Consider the following 22,216-nt stretch of genomic DNA (forward strand, 5'->3'; position numbering starts at 1 on the left):
GTCTATCCACTAACACCCATTCTATATCTGATTCTATGTTTCATAATTCATCCACTTATGCTCTGATACCATATTAATTGTCACGCCCCCGACCCGAGATTTGTGAATCGAGGGTCGCGGCAACCGCCGCATACTCATAGAAAACTCTTTCCATAAGCATGCAAGGCATCTTATCATGCTATCCTAAAAACAACAGCGGAATAATTATTCAATAATTTAAATCCAAAACATAACGACCTAAAAATTTTTTTTTCTTTAATATCTCAATAAATTCAACAATAATTCAAAGGCTTTGCATCAAATTCAATAAGCCTTCCAACCTAAAATAAAAATACGAAGATTCTGCTTCTAATCACTCCTCTATTCATATCTTGTATCATCTTAATTCCTCAACATCTGTAAAAACAGTAAAATAAGAGGTAATGAGCTAGACAGCCCAGTAAGCAACGATCACTTCTCAACAGATTTCATCAGGCATATAAGTAAATAATCATTTATAGAAAATAAGCATATAGAGTTCATCAATTCGAAATCAATTTCAATTATGCAATATAATTCATGCCAAATTCATTTCTTTTTTTCGAAATTTCAAGTTTCTTTCGGGATTTCAATTTCTTTTGTTCTTCAATTTCTTTTCGTCAACCATGAGCTATGACCACATTATCCCTGTGGCAGGGTCATAATACCGCGTATCTGCTTGCGGTGGGCTGCGAATCATCTGGCAGCCAAGTCCTTTGGAACCGCTGGTCTAACTGGCGGTTTTGTCGCTGGTCTATCTGGCGACATGTCGCTGGTCTTACTGGCGACATAAATCCTTAGGACAGTCAATTGCCAACGTATATGCCCCCGTTGGCGGGGTCCTCAACACAGTCAGGTTGTCAATTCTTATTGTTTCTTATATCATAATTCTTCATAAATCATGTTTCATATTCTAATTTCGATAATAAAACATATAATCATGTAGTATCGAAATCAATCAATATAATGCATCATGAAATCAATATATTCAATCATGCTTCATCATAACATTTCAAATAAGATATTTTCATAACAAAAATACCATTCATCCAATTCATGCATCGTTTCATAAATCATATCAGAAGAATACACTATAATTTGCCGATGAATCTAGAAAAGGTGAAACATTACTTACCTCGAACGCATTCCAATAAATCCATAAAATTCTATAAATTTTCTTCCAAAAATTCTGTTCGTAGATCATATCGCGATATCCCATGATCAAACATCCACAATCCTATACAGAATCAATTTGAATAATTAGAAAGAATACGAATTCTATATTTCAACGGTTTAGATTGGATCCGATCATCTAATTTCATCTAATCAAAATCTAATTAGGACCTAAACGATCCAAAGTTTGACTATCAGATCAAATCGGATTCGAAGTGATAGGACCAAGGTTTCTTCATCGATTTCATAAAATCAAGTGGAGAGAGAAAATCAGAGGAGAGAGAATTCATGAGGTACAATTCGAATTGATCAGGTGACACAATCCAACATTACGATGGGTCCAATATCTCGATTGGTGAAATCAATGTGATCAAATCAAGTCATGGCTAGATCGGAAATCATGGATGATCAAATCTAAAGATTCATGGTCTGATTAGAGTGGGTGCCAGTACGCTGTCTGACAATCATGGATCAAAGTTCTTCATTAGAATCAGATCAGACTTATTAAAAGAAATTTCTTCATTCACTAACCCTTTTTTTTAGAGAGAGAATCAATCAAGAGAGAATATTTTAGAGAGAGAAAATTCTAGAGAGAAAATTCTAGAGAGAGAAAACTCATCTTGAATTCTTCAGACAATATGATTCAACAAATTCGATCGATCAGATCAAATCATGCTAAAATTATCATGTGGACAATTCAATAAGATCATGAGAAATAAAATCTAAAAATACTTGATCTGATCAAAGTGGATGTCGGTGTACCGTCCGACGATCACGGATCAAAAATCCATCACGAGGATCATTTAAATTCATCATCATTCTTCTCAAAATTCTAGAAATCTTAGGAGAGATAATCTAGAGAGAGAAAGTAGAGAGAGAAAATCCAATTCTAGAGAGAGAAAAATACTAATTCAAGCTGAAGAGAGAGAGGGAAGAGAGAGAAACTCTCTTTCTCATATTTTATTATTTATCTCATTATTTATTAATTAATTTTATTTTTCTCTTTCTTCTTTTCTTTCTTTCTCTCTTTTTTTTTTTTTCTTTTTCTTCATGGAAGAGAGAGAAGAGAAAATCCTATTTATTATTATTATATTATTATTATTTTATTTTTCTTCTTTTTCTTTTTTTTTTTCTTTTTTTTTTTCCTTTTCTTTTTCTTTTTTTTTCTTTTCTTTTTCTTTTTCTTTTCCTTCTTCTTCTTCTTCTTTTCTTCCCGGGCTTTCATTGGGCCGAAACAGGGGACCTAGAGGTCCCCGTGCCTTGATCGGTCGATCACGGCCATCTTATGGCCGGAGGTGGCCGACGGCAACGGCCGACTCTCCCGGGTTCGGAGAGACCAGGGCCGGCGGTCGGCGTGACCGTCGGCGCCGGAAAATCAGAGGAAAGAGGCGGCGAACAGGGGGGTTTCTTTCTCCAACTAAATCCGGTGACACCCATCGCCGGCCATCGTGCACACAGGCACGGGAAAGATGGGAGAGAAGAGAGGGAGAGGAGGGAGACCTTACCACAACCTCCGGTGACCCCCACCGGCGAGAAATCGCGACGAACACGGGTCGAGGAGTCACGGCTTCAAACGGGAAAATCGGAGAAAAATCTCCGGCAATCGACGGCGACGGAAGGGTCTACCCATAGAGGAGAGGGGAAGGGTTCTTATAGAGCTCGTCCTAGGGTTTTTCAATGGCCCTAGGACTCCGATTCTTGATCGGAGAAGAGGAAGACTCCGATCGGGAGTCTTCCTGCTCTGTTTTTCTTTTTTTCTTTTTTTTTTTTTTTTTTGCTTTGGGCTTAGGATTCATTGCTTGGGCCAGGCCTCACACATATGATAGTATATAATTAGAATGTAAACATATACTATTAAAATTTGATTTATTTAAATTCAAAGTTTTGTATCATATAGAATTTCCTTACCTGTATTCTTGTTCAAAGTTCTGGATAAGGCCAAGTTCATATGTTCAAAGCCTCTCTTGCGTTCTGTTTGTTTTGGTTCCTGATTTTTTGATGGCATGGATTTACTGCTATATAAACTTGAACTGGACAGTACTTTCAGCAGATTTCCAATTTGGGTCATAGGTTGCTTTGAGGAGCCTTCAATGGGATCATGGATGCCTAGGGGCTGAGCAGTCATTGATTGCTTGGTGCAGCATGCCTTTCTAGTTCATGGAGTTAAATAATCAGATCATTTTTCTGGATATCGAATCCTTTATTCTTGAATTGCAACTATAATTTTCTTTCTCTGCATATGTAACTTTGTTCAATTATGTCATGGTATTTTGCATTGAAGCTTCCAATCACATTGCAAAGGCTTGATTAACATGGATTCTAAGCTAACTTGTTTCAGCACCTTCAACTGGCCTCTGGGAACAGGCTGGCTCCAATATCTCAACCTGTTTTAGTAATTAATATGGGTCCCAATAAGGAACATACACTAGTTATGAATCACTCCTCCTAGGAGCTAATATTGAGCAAATTGAGGCAGAAATATACTGATTCCTGGCCTCTGTTATTAGTTCTGCTGCACCTTCTAAATGGATGAGTCAAAATCAGAATCACTCTCTCTTCTTCAATAAAATAATGTATGTTGTACATCCATATAGCTAGTGAAGTTAAGTAGCTTCATCCTGCGCTCAGAAGTTTCAGCCCTTGAAGGTTTAAACTTTAAAGGGATATGTTTGGGTTTATTCACAGTAATGCACGCCTAAATAGGAAAGGAGGGGTGATGTTGAGTAACAGGGAAGGAGATAAGGGAAGAATAACCATGATAATGTGCTTGCCACCCTCAAGGAATTCTCAAAGGGGATAAGGGAAAGCTAGGTTTAGAAGAAATGTCTTGTAAAATTTTTATTCAAAAACCACTTGAGTTCACTCTTACAATGCAGCCTTATTTATAGGCATAGGTGTGGGACATGTCCCCATCTCTACACATGCACTTAATGAATAAGAAAATAAATCAGTCCATGACTAAAGGGGTGACTGCATTAGAAAAGACAGGTTCTATAAAATACTAAAAGATAAAAGACTACACAAGGTACTAAACTTTCTTTTTTTTTTCTGCAAGAAACTAGAGGGCTTTTAGTCAAACATTATTTGTCTATTCATAATGACCAAGGGAACTTAGAAGTCAATTAATCCATATTAGCAGCCCAATAATAAATTGGAGATGGGTTGGACTAGTTTTACTGGACACATGCAGTGTCATCAATTCACCCATCTTGAACCATTTGTTCAAGCATGATCAGGTGATTTGTAAGTAATGCTTGGTCTTTTGGGTGAAAAAACCAATTAGGTTGGATTTTCTCTATCGTGCAATACCTGGGCCATGTATGATGCATTAAGTAGCAATTCTCAACTTTCAATTCTTATTGCTGCCTGGGAATTTTGAAAATTTTGCCAAGCAAGGCTCTCAAAACCGACCCAAACTATTTGGTTCAGGATGTGTCATGCCGAATCGGTGCAGAACTCAGTTGGTAAGGGGGGGTTGGGTTCGGGACTCAGTAGGAACTGATCAAAACTGATTTGAATTGAGTGGAACTGTTTGGTTCCACTCAGTTCAAATTAGTATCTGTCTGTTGTGAGCTAACTAGGAAGCACAGATACGATTCGGGATGCAGGTACGGTATGATACGGATACGGAGATACACATTTTTAAAAATATAGGATACGATACGGCTGGGATACGGTATATTAAAAAATATAAAATTAATATAATATTAATATAAAGTATAAATACTCAAGATAAATTTAACATATAAACACAAATCATCAGTTCATAGCTTAAGAGCACCTATGTTTGAAAAGTAAGCATCATTAATGCACAGTCATTACAAGCAAAAATGGCAACCGTTTTAATGGAAAAATTTAGTATCCATTTTAAGCATCATTAAGCCATATCCTAGCCATTTTGATGTTTCATTAATGGCAAAATTCATATCCTAACTGTATCAAACCGTACCCAGCCGTATCGGATCCGGAAAAAATCAGAAAATAGAAGAAAAACAGCCGGACACGCTGTGGGTACGTATCACACCATGTCCCCGGTGTTTCCGTATCGGATATGTGTTTGACATGGGTACAGCAGCCCTTTTGCCGTATCCGTGCTTCCTAGTGAGCTAATAATTGAATAGGTAGAGGAGAAAGGGCCTTCTTGACCGCTTTCTCTTTGCCATTTGAACTTCAGAAGACTGGGAGTGTGGGCGAGTGAGGAAAGGAAAGAATTTTGTAGGTTACAGCTCAAACCAAAAAAGAAAATTTTAAAACTTCTTCCCTCTATTCTCTCCTTTTTTTTTTCCTTTTTAGGCGTAAAGTTGGCCAAAAATTGCTAAAACAAGGTAAGATCATGCACATTTTTTTTTTTAGTTTGACATGATTTCATGCTACATTGTAGATTTAAGGGTGATCTATGCTTTGAAAAAGAAATTATGACTTTTGGTTGATCATGTAATTTTATAGATTAAAAAACATATATTTTTGAATAAAAAATCATAATTAAATAATAATTTTGAAAAGATTGATAGCATGTTTTGGGCATGCATATTACTTATTGTATTTTTTTGGGTAGCAATTTGGCAAACTCGGGCATTGTTATAGCTACTGAAATCTTCACCCAAATTCAAATTAATTATTAAAAATATGTGGTGACTAAGAAAACATATGCAACACCCTTGGTACACTTCTAAATTACTACGCATTAAAATTAATTTTGTAGATATTTTATAATTAAATATTATTTTTATATAATAAATTTAAAAATAATTAATATAAAATATTAAAATTTTATTAAAATATAAAATAAAAATTTATTAAAATATAAAATAATAAAATTTTATTAAAATATAAAATATTAAAATTTTATTAAAATATAAAATATTAAAATTTTATTAAAATAAAAATATTAAAATTTTATTATGTATATATAATTTGCAAATATTCTCTGAAACACTTCAGCCTTTTTTTGCATTAAATTGTAATTTATCAACCTTTTAAATATTTAATAACATAAAAATTATTAATACAACTAAAAATAAAGAAAAATATGGCAATGCTTATTGATAATTGGGACAGTTTTAGGATAATATGCATATTTTTTATTATTTTATAAATTACTATATATTAAGTGAAATTAAATTATAAAAGTCATTGATATGTCTAAACATATACTTTTAAATTTTTAAAAAGTGTAGATCCACTTTATATAATTCATGGTAATGAACGAGGCCATTTATGATGTATGCAGTTTAAACTTGCAGAAATAGATTTAAGAAGAAAAAAGAAGGATAAAGAAATGAAGATGCTGACTTTGGTTGGGAGCATGGTGGAATGATCTTGGGCTGGCACCAGTAAAGATGCACTTAGTGCAATGTAGAGTCTAGAGTGGAGGAAGAGTGGGGTGGTGAAATTGAAGCAATATTTGGTTCTTGGTTACTCTAATATGGCTGCATGCAAGATTGTCCACAAAAAGGTTTGATAATTGATGAAGTACTTTAATGAGTTCAGAGAGAGCAAGAAGAAAGTGCAAAAAAACAAGCATATATTAATCATGAGGTAGTTGATCCACCATCATATCACTCTAGGGATCCACAAGATTGAAGCATTAGATCCAACAAACATGGAGGAGGCCCCAGGCTGCCATATGGGATGGGTTAAATAATTAATGGCAGAGAGAAGAGGTTGCCTGGTATCGAGCATAGTTTGGGCCCTTATAGTATAGGGATTAGGGTTCACTGAACTGATTGGTTCGGGGTGTGTCGAGCTGTACCGACAGCCTACTAAGACAATTCCAGCATTCGAAATGAGAAGTCGATGAGGTGGAGAGGGAGAAGGAAAGAGAGGAAGAGAGAGAGAATGCGGAGGGAAGGAAAGGGAGAGGGAGAGAGGGCCTCTGGAGGCCATCGAAGGATAGTTGAGCTCGTTGCACCCCTGTTGAGCTTGGTGGGAGCAAGATGAGAGTGGAGGGAGGGAAGAAGGAGAGGGAGAGAAGACCGTCGGAGAAGTTCGGAGGCTTCTGGAGGGTCGACGAGGCCACCACACTGCTGTCGAGGCTGGTGAATGCTGAAGGAGGAGCAATCCAGTTGCCAACTTGAATCGAAAGTCCTCCATAAAAAGAAAAATCAAGGAAGTTGGCAACACAGTTATCGACTTTGCCCGATAAATCTAAAAAAATACGAAATAGGAGTCGAAATCTTTGTTTCGATCAGGAGGATGGAGCCTCTCCTTTGGCCTTCATTGGCCTCAGTGATGGTGTAATGGCCTCGCGGCCTCACCGGCGGTCTGAAGGTCTCTGACGACCTCCTCTCCCTCTCCCTCTCTTCTCCTTTTGTGCTTCTCTGGTTTCTATCGAGCTCGATAATAGCAGAGCGAGCTTGGCTCCCTTCGGAGGCCCTCTCTTCCTCTCCTTTTGTCCTCTCCCTCTCTCTCTTCTCTCCTGTTTTCCCTCCATCCTTTCTCTATTATATTAGTTCGGGTCCAGTATAGAGCGGCACATGGGCTAAACCATACCGCGGGTCAGCTAGTCTGGACTTCGGTATTGACACAGCGAACCTTGATGGAGATGTTATGGTTTTGATTCTACTAGAAGAGATCCAGACTATAGGAGGAGTTAGTAAGTGAGAGAGGTTGTTGGTAAGGGTGGTATTTGGATAGCATCTATATTTGGGGTTTTATTAGCAAGAAGGGAAAGAGGCCTAGAGATATACCAATAAGGGCTGCCATTTATTACAGATCCATATACCTTTCCCAAGAAAGACTCAAAATAGCAGAGGATTGCTTCCATGCTCGTCAAGGATAAGAAAAGGGATATGCGGAGAGCTATTGCTTCTCAATTTCATTATAGTCACATCCTTGGAAATGCCACATATAACACTCCTTACCTATTAGAAGCTCCACCTAGAAAGCTGGTCAAGGTGTTTATCCTCCAGGTTTGAGGGATATATATGGTGTGTTTTGATGATGACAAGGATGAGCTGGAGAGATGGATAGCCTCTTATTAGAGCAAGTTGGATACTTATAGTTTGATGTTGATGTGTGATGATTAGAAGGGCCTTAGCTGGTGAAACATCATCAATTTTTTGACATATTACGACGAAAAGACATTCTATTATAAGTCGGTTGATGTTTCTAATTAGATGCATGGTGCCCGATATATCTTGAGTTGTCGGAGTAAGTCATTGATCGTATAGAGGAGCGACATTGTGTAGGTGGTTACTGGTAATGGATCACAGCCATTGGGATTTTCTGATGATTAGAAGGTTAGACATTTTCTGAACTTCATGTGCCTCTCATGACATAGACCTGATACTTATGGACAATCAATATCTGCAAGGTGAAGCATGTGGTGGAGACAACCCAAGCCATCACTAAGTTCATTTACAACCACACATGTTGAGGAAGCACGCGAGGATTGAGATATTGAGGCTAACGGTTATCCACTTTGCATGAACTATATTGCACTCAATGGCCTCATTGAAAAGGTAGGCTCGTGCTAGATGTTCATGAGTGCAGAGTGATAGGGAATAGATATGCTCATCATGGCATGGAAGGGAGGCATGTGCAAAGTTTAATGACAAGCCAACCATTCTAGAAGTAGGTTGAGAGCAGATAGGGCACTGGCATCCATGTATTGAGTGCTTAGGGCTATGGATAGTGAAAGGTGCTTTTAGATGGGTTTTGTGTATCATATGATGATGATTGCTAAGGCCAAGATTAGGCAGGCGGTTGTGAAGCATGTTGATGAGCATATTATTATCATTGAGGAGAGGTGGGATTGCCAAATGGGCAAGAAAGTGTATCTAGCAGGTAATCCATGTACAATCCTTAATACTTGCCTATTTATAAAAATATCGTGCAATCCATTGTTTGCTAATTAAATCTATTGCATGTCTTGGTAGCCTATTACCACCATCCAGGGTTCCAATATACCATCTTGTGGAATAGACTTGGATGAGGAAATATTGACTGCCTTGCACAATGTTGTTTACAAGGCGAAACCTGATGCTACCATTACTACTAGTAGGAGGAGATCGGGTAAGGTTGGACCAGATGCAGGTCAGGTTGGATACAAGTTAGGTAAAAAATTTGTCAACCTAAACCTGACCTATATATTAAACTGTCAGAAGTTCAGACCTGAACTTGACCATTTTATTAAAGAGTTAATCCAACCTGACCTACAATGGGTTGTATCGAGTTAAACGGGTTAAGCATTGCCCAACCCTAGTTAAATTAAATGGGAATAATTACTTTGTCAAATCAAGCAAAGGTATGATTCTACTTGTGGTGTGCTTCATAGACTACAGCTTCTAGGGAGGGCTCTCACAGCTTTGTTGAGAAGGTAGCAATTGAAAGTAGAGTAAATATGAATGTAGGTACTTTTGGATATTGACTTTAATTGATCTAATGTTTTATGATAAATGATATCTAATGTATAGTTTACATGATTGCATTTGCAGCTGAATGGTGGTTCCATTTTAGGTTGTCATCCAAAAATCTTAGAAGTTTTGTAATCTAGATCCTCTCACAATTCTCCTCTAATGGCTATGAGCGTAACTAGTCAACCTTCCACTTGATGCAAAACAAAAAGAGGAACCACTTGATGTAGAAGAAATCAAATGACTTAGTATACATGCACTACAATCTATGGCTTAGATTGAAGTGCAGTCATGAGGAGGAATTGAAATATAATGATCCACTTTATAATTACTTTGTATGACAATGAGGATCCCATGCATGCTTGGCTTGAGGGCCAACAAACAAAGTCAAAGCTTGATGAGTCAGGATTGCCTCTCTGACCATTTAGTATCATAACAAAGGAGGAGGTGAACATGGAGCAATGGGCAAAGCGATGTTTAATAACAACGCAACTATAGAGATTAGGGGGGAGACTTTCATGATTGCAAGGCTCTATGTTTGAAACCTCCATCTAGAGATATAATAGGGAGATGTTGAGCAGAGCTCACCATACACTCAATCCGGTTAGGGAGGTAGGGCCAGTCAAGGTGGTGGGCCTAGTAAGCCACCTAACAAAGCTAGTCAGCTAGGAGTAGCCAAGGAAGAAGGAAATTTGTTATAGTATCAAGAAAGAGAAAGGAAAGAAATCTGTAGTTCATTGGAGAGGGTTGATGTGGAGCTTGTTGGTTTATATTCTGAGACCAATGAATCCTCCAATGATTGGTTTCCTAGATCATGCCACAGTGTGAGCAATGATGCTAATGATTGTTTGATGATGCATTTGGTGGCTAGGGAGGTAGTAGTGTATACGGTGGGGTGCATATAACTTGCAGACAGTCTAATTCCATTTACTATCAACTCTTGTTTCACTCATGCCATGCAACATGTGGATCATAGTGCATTTTGTAAAGTTCGCAAGGATGTGATAGCATACAGGAGATGAGCCCCTTGAAGTGATTTAAGATTTGACACTGTTGTAGCTGATGATATACTAGTGGAGCATTCCTTGGACTTCTTTAGATCATCATCATAATTGGATTCTATTTTGCATAGCTAGCATACGATCCATAGGCATATCCTTCATTTGAGGCATATATATATATATATATATATATATATATATATTAAAATGGAAGCATTAGCCTCTGTCCGCCACGTGTCCATGAAAAAATTCCACCATGTATCCATGGAAAAAGAAAATACACAACACAAAAATCTAGACATCATCCCTATTGGCTACTCCAAGCCTACCACCTGGTTAGGACTCTTGAGGAATGGAAAAAGAAAGAAAATACCCAACACAAAACCCCAGCCATTGTCTAAGGTTCCTTATTCGGCCACTCCAAGCCTACCACCCGGTTGGGACACTTAAGGATGGAAAAAAAATAGAGGAAAAACGGTGGAAAACATAGGAAAAATCAATGAAAACAAAGAAAAGATGGAAAAAATTAGAGATTAAAGGGGTTTCTTAGGTTTCGATTGGATTTTTTTCTCAGGTACAGGGATTCTGTGCAAGTTGTGGCAGTGTGAGTTGCTTGAAGTTTTTAGAGGTTAATCTTGGTAGAAGCATGATATTTTGTAGGGTTTCTTTTTCAGATATATGTGGGAAAGGAGAGAACTTGAGAGAGATTAGAGGGGTTTCTTAGGTTTTGATTGGGTTTTTTCTCAAGTATATGGGATTTTGTACGAGATGTGGCGGTGTGAGTTGGTTCCGTTTTGAGAGCTTAATCTTGGTGAAGATGGTATGTAGTGTTGGGGATTTTTAATCGAAAAGATTCTTCTTTGGCTACAAAATTTTCAATATATGGAGCTGTATTCTCATGATAACAAATGTAGGGGCTACCTGACGGGGATCCTTAGCGGGTGGCATTTTCAATGGAGGCATAGTGGAGATGATAAAACGGAGGCTTTTATTTTGATAGAGCCTCCGTTTGACACGTGTATCTTGCTAATCTATATTATATATATTAAAATGGAGGCATTAGTCTCCGTCCGCCATGTGGGTGGTTAACTATCTGACATATTTTTTTCTACTTTAAACCTTCCGCACGATAGTGATTGGGAGGGGGGCGCAATGGAGGGTTGCGCAGGCGAGACAAAGTAAGTCGAGGAGGCGGGAGAGGAGGGGGGGTGTGATGGAGGGTGTTGCGGGCAAGATGGAGGGAACAGTCGGGATCGGCAGGATGACATTTTTTTTTTGCTTTGAACCTTCTGCACAGCGATGATTAGAAGGGGGGCGCGAGCGAGACAGAGTATGGTTGAGGAGGTGGGGAAGGAGGTGTGGCGGAGGGTGTTGCGGGTGAGTTGGAGGGCATAGTCGGGTTTGGTGGGGCGACACATGTTTTTTTTTTTTTTTTTGCTTCGAAGCTTTTGCATGATGGCGATTGGGAGGGGTGCACGGTGGAGTGTGGCACCAAGATAGAGTAAGGTCGAGGAGGCGGGGGAGGGGGTTTGCAACGGAGGGTATTGGGGGCGAGATGGAGGGCACAGTCGGGGTTGGCGGGGTGGGTTCCTTAGGAGTGGGGCCAAAGGGTGGTGCGAGCGATCTGGAGGGAGACGATAGTGATTAGGAGGTCGAGGGAGGTGCGGAGGTGGGGGACGAAGCGCCAGTTAGGAAAATCCGGGGCATTGGGGATAGCTACGAGACCTAATCCTTTCAACCACAGATCCTCATTCATGGTGGGGAGAGGCAGAGATAGAGGTGGGTTCAGCCATGGCTTCAGCCAGGGCAAGGGTGACTGCGGCTGTGATGATCAATGCAGTGGTCGTTGGGGTGGGCGATGCGACGAGGAGAAGTGGGTACCTATGAAGGAAGAAATAAAAAGAAAGAAAAAGAGAAAAGAGAGAAGAAAAGAAAGAAAAAAATATTTTTAGAAAAAGAAAAAGAGAAAAGAGAAAAAGAAAAAATGAAAAAAAAGAAAAGAAGGATTTCATGAGATCCTTGATTATTCTCAAAAGGAGGATAACAATGAAGAATTATTGCGAAGAAGAAGAAAAAAAGAAAAAGAAAGAAAAAAAAAAGAAAAAGAAAAAGAAAAAGAAGAAAAAAGATTTTTAAAGTTTAGATTTCTATTTTTTTTTTAAAATTTTTTAAAGTTTAGATCTTCAAAATTTCAATACCCAAAAAAAGAAAAAATTTTCTCCATTTCTAAAGTTTAAATCTCTCATGAGCCATCAGTTGGAGGCACGCTCATCAATCGATTTATGATCGATATCTCATAAGACCGTCGTTTATTACTATATTGATATATTTTTACTCTATTTGAGCTCGAAGATGTTGCTACCATTGGTGGCAGTGGTGGCCGACGAGCAACATTGTCGGATCTGCTATTGGGAGACTTGGGGGGTGTGTTAGGAGAGAATTGAAGGATAAGCGGAAGGAGAGATGGAAAAGTTTAAAAATGGTTAAAGATAAAAGTAGTAAGAAATGATGGATTTATAAAGGAGCTTCACAGAATTGGGATCATTGATCTTCACAAGATTTGTCTGATAACTTATAATCCATGCTATGCACAAAATATAATTTTTTATTATGATAATTATTTTTGAAATACATATAGAATAGATATAATAGAATAGATAAATAAAATAAAATAATTCTATATAATAGAATAGATAAATAAAATAAAATATTTTTTTTAAAAATTATATCTCATGTATCGCATGGGGTTATAAGCTAGTTATATTTGATAGCTATTACCTCCACAATCTCAGATAAATTATAGGTAGGGGTGGCAATCGGGTCGGGTCGGATCATAAACGGATCGGGTCATAAATGGGTCAGATCAAAAAATCGTCAATCCAAATCCGACCTGTTTATTAAATGAGTCAAAAATTCAAACCTGAACTTGACTTGTTTATTAAACAGGTAATCCGATCCGATCCGTTTAACCCATTTATTAAATAGGTCAAATTAGGTTAAACAGGTTAAACGGGTTAAATAGGTCAAGTTAAGTTAAATGGGTCAGAAACAGGTTAAAAAGATTTTAAACAGGTTAAACGGATCTTAAATGGGTTAAATAGGTTAAACAGGTCGGGTTAAATGGGTCAGAAATAGGTTAAACAGGTTAAAATGGGTTATCTGACTCAACCCGATCTGAATATTAAACGGGTTAAACGGTCAGATATCTAAAACCTATATCCGACCCAATTATTAAACGGATTAAATGGGTCAACCCGTTTATGACCCAAATCCGTTTAGCCTAAATCCAAACATGTTTATGGCGGATCGAATACGAGTCAGATCATATTTTGCTAGCCCTAATTATAGGTTAGATTTTGTTGCCATGATTTTCCCTTAGGTGGGACTGCTAGCCGGATTGGTATTGATATTGGGAACCTTGATGCCAAGGTCAAATCATCTAGTCCTAGGAGAAAAAGTTGCTTTAGTTCCTGTTGGATGATTAGATTGAAAATTCTATGGGATTCGTGGGTTGGGCTAGTACAATCAGCAAATCATAGGATTATAGGCCGAGCTAAGCCTATATTCATAAATACCCAGGAAAAACTTTGAAGTGGACTGGCCCGAATCCTATATGGAGTAAAAAAAAGGCCTTAGCTTTATAGGATTTGGGCTGGCTCACTCCAATGTTACTCTTAGTTATTTATGAATATAGGCCTAGCCCGGCCTATAATCCTATGATTTTGTTGGTTGTACTAGCCCAACCTATGAATTCCATAGAATTTTCAGCTCAATAATCCAAACATGCCCTTAGTTTTCACTATATCCAACTATCTTTTGAAAAGAGAAGAAAATTTTATTTTTATAATCGTAAAAGTTATACTGATGTGCTTGCGTATGCCTTTTAATTCTTTTTGTAACTCCTGCTTTTCATCATTTTATTGATAACAATGTTGCATATTTGCAATTTTTTCAGGTTGTCAGCGAACAGAAGGTTTTTCCTCCATATATTTTGACTTTATTTACGTTCTTGAGTTGGCATTGTAATAAACTTCTCTTACATATTGATACGTGTGTTGATTTTAAAAGAAGCTGAACTCTGTTTTATGAATTATCTATATTATTATTACCACATGCAGAACCAGAAATATGAGGTCAGAAAGGTCAAAAGGAAGAAGCTGAAACTTTCTGTAGCGAAGATAATGTGGCAAAAGAATCTGATGCTAGTTCATCACCTGTTTCTTTTGGTGGCAGACATGATCATAAATCAATCATGGAACATCATGATCAAGATGTTAAGGGAGTTTCTGACAATGATGGTCTAGAAGATCTTTGGAAAGATATGTCGCTGGCTATAGAATATTCAAAGGTATTAACTTTATGTTTTTTGCAAAAATCTTTCTAGTTAGCTTACCCATGTTGATGCTGACCCCAAATAGTGGGGATAAGGCTGGATGATTATGTTATTGGCTATAGAATATTCAAATATTGTGTATTTGTGTGTGTTTCGATATTGTTTGTATGTGTTATAATGCAAATTTCTTGGATGGATGACTAACTCCACACTCTGTCTTGTTCATGAACCTGCAAAAGGAAAGAAAAACAAGAAAAAACAAACAAATGAAAGCAGTGTATAACAGGTTGGCCTCCAAATTATGGATCCTGGATCTTTCTTTTTGAAGCTTTAGGAGTATCTAGTAGTTAACTAGCAAAATACTCTTCAATAGGAAACAAGTGGTCAAGTTGACTCGAGTGGAAAGCATAGGGGATATATCATAGCCGCTAAACTGGTGAATGTGATAGTTGAAGTGAGAAAATGTGAAGATGCATAGATTGTGATTTTTGTGAATGGCACAGGGTTTCAATATGCTTTGGGAGACTTCAAAGATGATGTTCTCATCCTGTAAAAATCTGACAAGGTCATCAAGCTGATTTGTGAATCCTTACCCTAAAACAATAGGGAGATAATCATTGCAATGCCTTATGAATTGAATTATTTGAAGAGATAGACATCTGTGTACTAGGCAACTTGGAGAGAATGAGGAAGCAAAGGGAATAGTTTTTTTTTAATTAGTTCTTGTTTGCCTTCCTTCTTAACATGAAAATTATGGACTCTATATGTCCATTTTGACCCAAGCAGGCCCTATCAGTTACATGGACTTTGAGCCTAGTAAAACTTGCCTATTGTTATATGATGCTCTCAAGGGTCAAAGTAGCTTATAAAGCAAATGTATTCCTGCCATTGTCCTAGAAACAGGTTCAGGATTATAAAATAGCCAAGCTAAAATTTAAGCTCCCAGGACTGCACAAGTAGGTTAAGATTCGAAATTTGACATAAGGACTGTTAGATGCCAAACTAACTGATATTAATTGGACTTACTGGCTATTGCATCTTTTGTGACCCTGATACCCAAGCAATGTGTGATTAGGTAGACCAAAATCACTGCAAGCTTCTTAGATTTCAGCATATTGTATCATAATTCCCTCCATATGATCATACAACCATTTGCATTTAGGTCTGTCTGCTGTAACTTAGGTAAAAGTAACATCCTCTGATGCATAACCAATTCGTGTTATAGCAGCTGGCATCTGGAGTTCCACCTAATGCTGAACAAGTTATTTCTCTAAGAAAAATCTTTTATAGAACATAAGTAGTACTACTTATTTATGTCTCTCAAAAAAATTATTACTCTTTTTGACAAATAGCTAATCTTGACTGTCTGGTTGATTCTTTTCTCCAATCTAATTACTCTGCCGCACTGGTTTGCAGATCTGATTAAATTTTTCACAAGCTGTGGCAATAATAGTGTGCCCTCAGCAGGCCGTGTGAATGTAAACTTGTGACTTACTCTTTGCCTTGTGCACTTGGACAACCTATGCTCTTAGATGCAGGTCAAGTTGGTGAGCATGTGTGTAGTCTCATGTGGGATTGTGATCCCTACATGTTGAACTTGTTCCTAGCATGTGCTGAAAAAAATGTGCTTCCATGGTACATGCAATGATCATAATGATAATGAAAACACAAGTTGTCTTGAAAATGTGATTCAACCAAAAATCTCACATGTTGACCAGTCAACATCTAGTGACACAACAATGATGATGTGGACCTGTTGCTTAACTAATAGAGGAAGATAGATAGAAAAATATAGTCACCTAGCAGCTACATGATTAAGTTACCCAAACTTATTTCTTGCTGTGATTGGTTTAATACACCAGAAAGTGGAAGCTTAGTTATCCCTCAATTGCTTGATGGAACTGTGTTTCCTGCAATGTTCTTGTGGATCATAGGTATCTTGTACTTAGTCAGACATCTCGGACTAACATAAGATAGCCGGACAAGCATGGTGTAGAAAAATGTCAATTCACCAATGCCACAAAGTATCTAATGAATTAAACTATTATAGTGTTAAGGCATGATATCCAATACAAACAACATAAAGAAGAAGAATAGGGAGAGGGGCCATAGGGTGAAAGATAGAAACATAGAGAATAGAAGAGTATATAGAGAAAGAGAGAATTAGAGAAGAAATAGGATAACAGAATTATCGAGGATTTTTCAAACCACAATGGTTAATATATTGGCTAGAAGTAATGCTTGTGTGATCCATATATGAACATTACAGTAATGCTGTATCCTACTTTTAATAGGTTTAGGTTACATGTTTGTGACTTGAGTAATCCATAATGGAAAAGCTGAGCTCTAAAAAATGCAGATCTGCCTAGGAAGCTGATGCCAGAGCAAGAATTTGGACGTTCCAAAGCAGGTGCAATGGTCTGGGTGGAAGATTTTCATTACTAGGGCTTGATCATGGAACTCAATTAATCAGATGTGTGGCTTCCACCTTTTTAATGAGAAACCACTTGCCCTCTTGCCAATTATATCCAATAATAAAAATCAGAAGGTGCAGATCTATATGAAGATATTAACCGAAATGCCCATTGTGTTTTTTTTTTTTGGGTGTGTGGTGTGTGTTTGTTGGGGTGGGGTGGGGTTGGGGAGGGGGTGAGAGTGGCATTTTCTATATTTAAACTATCCCCAGTGTTTTGCAATCTCATTTCTTTCATTTACTGTTATACTGCACTATTAAGTACTATATAGACAAAAATGATGCTAAGATCTTAATTTTGTGAAAGCTGTAGACAGAATGAAATCTTTTCAGAAGGGTGTATAAATATACAAAGTTTCCAACTTTTCATGAGCGATTGCTGGATTTAAAAGGACACTTTCTGAAAACAATAATTTCAAGCTCATCCTTGCTGCATGAGCTGTATAGAAATGTGTGATGCTTTATATGTAGAGGCGTGCATACATGCACAATAACAGGAGTAGATTTCTTCTGTCTGTGTCTCTATATGTTTGAAGTTCTTGCAGCGATCAAAATGTTGGTTGCCTACTGTAGCATTATTCTTTCTTCTAAATGCAGTATGATGATCCAAATGCAATATGGTCATGATGCAATGTTTGTGCTGGTTGTAGGGTGTTACATCATTGGATGGATCAGAACCTGTACTGGAAGTGCAACAATGTAACCATTCCTTTTTGCTTGAGGATGACTTGGGTCTTGTGTGCCGGATTTGTGGAGTAATTGAGAAAAGCATTGAGACCATTTTTGATTACCAATGGATGAAGGTACTGGGATACCATAATTACTGTAGTTTGAGTTATAGCGCTGATTTTTTCTTTTTCTTGATAAGTACAAGTGATAAGTACAGGTGTTATTTATTTGGTTATTTCTAGTCTTAATCATCTTAGTCCTACGATACTCGATTGTTTTTGCTGAAACAAGTGATACAATTCTTCTCAAAAAAGGAAAAAAAAAGAAACAATGGATACGATGTATTTTTCCCCTCTAACTTTGTCCTGTTGGTTATAAATTATAACTTTCCATTTAATTGTTGAAAAATCATGTAAGAAAATGAGTCAGAGAAAAACATTCATATAGAATATGAACCTCACAGACCAGCTGCACTTGATGTGTGGGCCAAACAAAAATTGGGGGCAGGTATGATTCATGCACTTAGTTGTTTGAATCTGCCCACTTACGTAAATAAAAAATTTTATGAATCTGGTTGCCTCATTCTTCCTAGGGAATCATCATCTGTATCTGTTAATTATGGCAGGATCCTTTCTGCCTCCTCTTGTACATGAAAAACAGAACCGAACTTATATTAGGGCATTCCAAACTGGAATAACCTTACATATCTTTTCCCTGGTTTAATGTATTGCTTAATAAAGCAAACAACATAGAGGATCCCTTTCTTTGTTAGATGTGCTAGATTAAAAACTTCATTTAGATTTGTTAGAATGCATGCAAAGGGGGTATCTTATGATAGCAGAAAATTTCATACTGGTGCACTTTATGGTATTAGTTGATGAGTTCTGATTTATTGAAACCTATAATGAGCTTGAAAAGAAAATTGTACCATATATAGAACTCTATTGCTATGTATAGAACTCTACCAACTCCTTTTCAGCATCTTTTCAATCTAATAGCTAAGATAAGAAAGTCTGTTTAGTATTCTGTTCCTCCTAATTTTTTGTCTGATTTCATTTTGCTAAAAGTACTCCACTTTCCTCTTTTTCGTGATTTGAATGTCAGTCTTCATTTTTGGCTACTTACAATTGACTGTGGGTATTCTTTCTGTTCTGATATTAGGGTTCAAGTTAAGCCATGACAATTGTGGTGCATCTTGAGTGGACATGACTCTCTCTTTGAATGTGACTTTCTAGCCAAGGCTACTTTAGGATTGAATGAGGCCATAAGTGAAATCTAGAAGGCCACTTAGAACCTTCTTCATTTGCCATGCATTTCAAGTTCATGAATCATAAAGCAACCTGCCAAAATTCGTCTTAGAGTTTATAAGAGTCAAGTGAAGATGATTATTAATCAAACAGCATAATTTGAAATTGGGATCCACATTGATGTCTAGACGTGCGTCATAATCAAATGATCCAAATGTTTTTGAAACCATTTCCTTCCAGAATACCTGTGGAAGAAGGGATGGCACTACAGTATGTTCTCAGTTTTCCTATTTGTCATTCTTTGAACCATGGCGAGCAATATAACCAGTTGATCTATGAGAAGGTTAGGTTTTATTTTGCAATCAAATTTACTTTTTCTGTGTTGTATGATCAGGGACCTCGGGCAATTAGGATGAGCATGTCTGGGTCAAAAAAATCTAAAGATGTAGATGGACTTAAATATTCTGAATCTAAGATCTCTGAACATGAACTTATAGCTGCTGATATTTCTATTCATCCAAGACATACAAAACAAATGAAGCCCCATCAAATGGAAGGTTTTAGTTTCTTGGTCAAAAACTTGGTGACAGAGAAACCGGGGGGCTGCATATTAGCACATGCTCCAGGATCTGGTAAGACATTTGTGCTCATTAGCTTTATTCAGAGCTTCTTGGCAAAGTATCCCTTTGCAAGACCGTTGGTTGTTCTTCCCAAGGGGATTTTAGAAACATGGAAGAAGGAATTTAAGCACTGGCAAGTGGAAGATATCCTTCTGTATGATTTCTACTCCTTGAAGGCTGATAGTAGATCTCAGCAGCTGGATGTTTTGAAAAGTTGGGAAGGGAATAGGAGCATCCTGTTTTTGGGTTATAAGCAGTTTGCAAATATTGTTTGTGGTGGTGTTGTTGACAGTATAGCGGCTGCATGCCAGGAAAAACTGCTGAAGGTACCAAGCCTTCTGATTCTGGATGAAGGCCACACTCCTAGAAATGAAAATACCGATGTGCTGCACTCGCTTGCAAAAGTTCAGACACCACGTAAAGTAGTACTATCAGGAACCTTATTCCAGAATCATGTAAGAGAGGTTTTTAATATATTGAACCTTGTATGCCCAAAGTTCCTGAAGATGGAGTCTTCTCGTGCTCTTGTTAAGCGCATCTTGATCAGGGTAAAAATATCAGGTAATAGGAGGTTGTCTAGGAATGGTACTGATAATTGTTTCTATGATTTGATTGAGGAAACTCTGCAGAATGATGACAGCTATAAGAGGAGAGTTACAGTAATACAGGACCTCCGTGAGTTAACAAAGAATGTGCTTCATTACTATAAAGGTGATTTCTTGGAGGAACTTCCTGGGCTTGTTGACTTTACTGTACTTTTGAATCTCAGTTCCAAGCAGAAAGAAATTGTCAGAGAGTTAGGAAAATTTGAAAAGTTCAAGCGAAGTTCTGTGGGAAGTGCCATCTATATCCACCCAAAGCTCAAGGATATTTCAGAAAATGCTGCGGGAGACAGAGATAGCATTTTCAGTGATGAGAAGTTTGAGAATATCTTAGATTCAATGAATGTAAGAGATGGTGTGAAAACAAATTTTTCCTCAATTTATTGTCTCTGTCTGAGTCTACTGGAGAGAAGCTATTAGTGTTTAGCCATTACCTTCTCTCATTGAAGTTTTTGGAGAGGTTGGTAATTAATATGAAGGGTTGGCGTTTGGGGAAGGAGATTTTTATGATCTCTGGCGATTCAAGTTCTGAGCATCGAGAGTGGTCCATGGACCAATTTAACAAATCCACTGATGCCAAAGTTTTCTTTGGTTCAATCAAGACCTGTGGGGAGGGCATATCTCTTGTAGGTGCATCACGGATTGTGATTTTGGATGTTCACCTGAACCCTTCAGTTACCCGTCAAGCAATTAGCCATGCATTTCGACCTGGCCAAAAGAGAAAAGTATACACTTACAGATTAGTGGCTGCTGATTCCCCAGAGGAAGAAGATCATAGCATGTCCTTCAGGAAAGAGCTGATGTCCAAGATGTGGTTTGAGTGGGATGAATATTGTGATCATCAAGAATTTGAGTTAGAAACGGTTGACATTTCAAACAGTCAGGATATGTTTCTAGAAAGCCCCAATTTGAGAGAAGATGTGAAGCTGTTGTATAGAAGGTCTGTGATTATTAACAATGCGTGTTTCCGTAATCTATCAGCTAGTATGCAAGGTTTGCTTTTCCTGATAAATAATTTTTGTTGTTACAGGTGAATCCCCATGACTTATTCACAGGACTTTTGACTTCTGATATCTTAGCTGACTGTTGCAACTGACTTGTTACAGTATGGATCACAATCTAAAGGTTTTTTTTTTTTTTTTTTTTTGCTGTTGCTGCATTTTTTTGTTGCCCTCACTTTTGTCTATATATTTTTTAGCTAGCATTCTTTTTCTCCTTCTGCAGGGACTGATGAAAATTGGCAGCTGCACTTTATGTTTTGTGACTATAGATGCTTTTTTGAAGCTGTTTGGGGGCTGATCAATTGAATGCAGATGGTGAATGTTGTCAACACTGTGTATCTGTATAGCTTTTTGGTTGTTAATCATTCTGCAAACCATACATGTGCTACTTCATATTATGTGCCCAGTTTGATGAGTTTGCCATCTAAAGGTATAGAGAGACTTCGATATGACAGCTTCATTCAACCTTCTGCTGTAAATAATGCATAAATTTTTTCCATGTTGAAAGATATAGCCTGTGCCGTGGTTTCCCGTCGCATGCTTATAGATATCTAAGGAAATTTCTAGTAGTTTATTGAAAATGTTGCAGTAAATCTAAATACAATCTGAATACTTTTGAGTGCATGTTATTCTTTGGTAATTCTGTTCAATTGTAATTGTGCTGCATCAAAAATGTCTGACACATAGTGCATCTCTACGCCGCTTAACTGTTGTTCCTTTCT

The 22,216-nt window shown here is 37.5% G+C and overlaps 1 protein-coding gene across 1 annotated transcript in view; it reads left to right on the forward strand.

Moving 5' to 3' along the window:
* Nucleotides 1-22,128, forward strand: part of LOC105042242 (protein CHROMATIN REMODELING 35) — a 28,551-nt gene extending 6,423 nt beyond the window's left edge. The window contains 6 exon segments of the mRNA XM_073253734.1: nt 14,668-14,897; nt 18,006-18,158; nt 19,666-20,854; nt 20,857-21,433; nt 21,524-21,618; nt 21,718-22,128. Coding sequence (XP_073109835.1) covers nt 14,802-14,897; nt 18,006-18,158; nt 19,666-20,854; nt 20,857-21,433; nt 21,524-21,527 — 2,019 coding nt within the window. The 5' untranslated portion in view covers nt 14,668-14,801 and the 3' untranslated portion in view covers nt 21,528-21,618; nt 21,718-22,128.
* The last annotated feature ends 88 nt before the right edge of the window (nt 22,129-22,216 follow it).

The sequence above is a fragment of the Elaeis guineensis genome, chromosome 3 (assembly GCF_000442705.2).
Source record: "Elaeis guineensis isolate ETL-2024a chromosome 3, EG11, whole genome shotgun sequence".
Classification (NCBI taxonomy): domain Eukaryota; kingdom Viridiplantae; phylum Streptophyta; class Magnoliopsida; order Arecales; family Arecaceae; genus Elaeis; species Elaeis guineensis.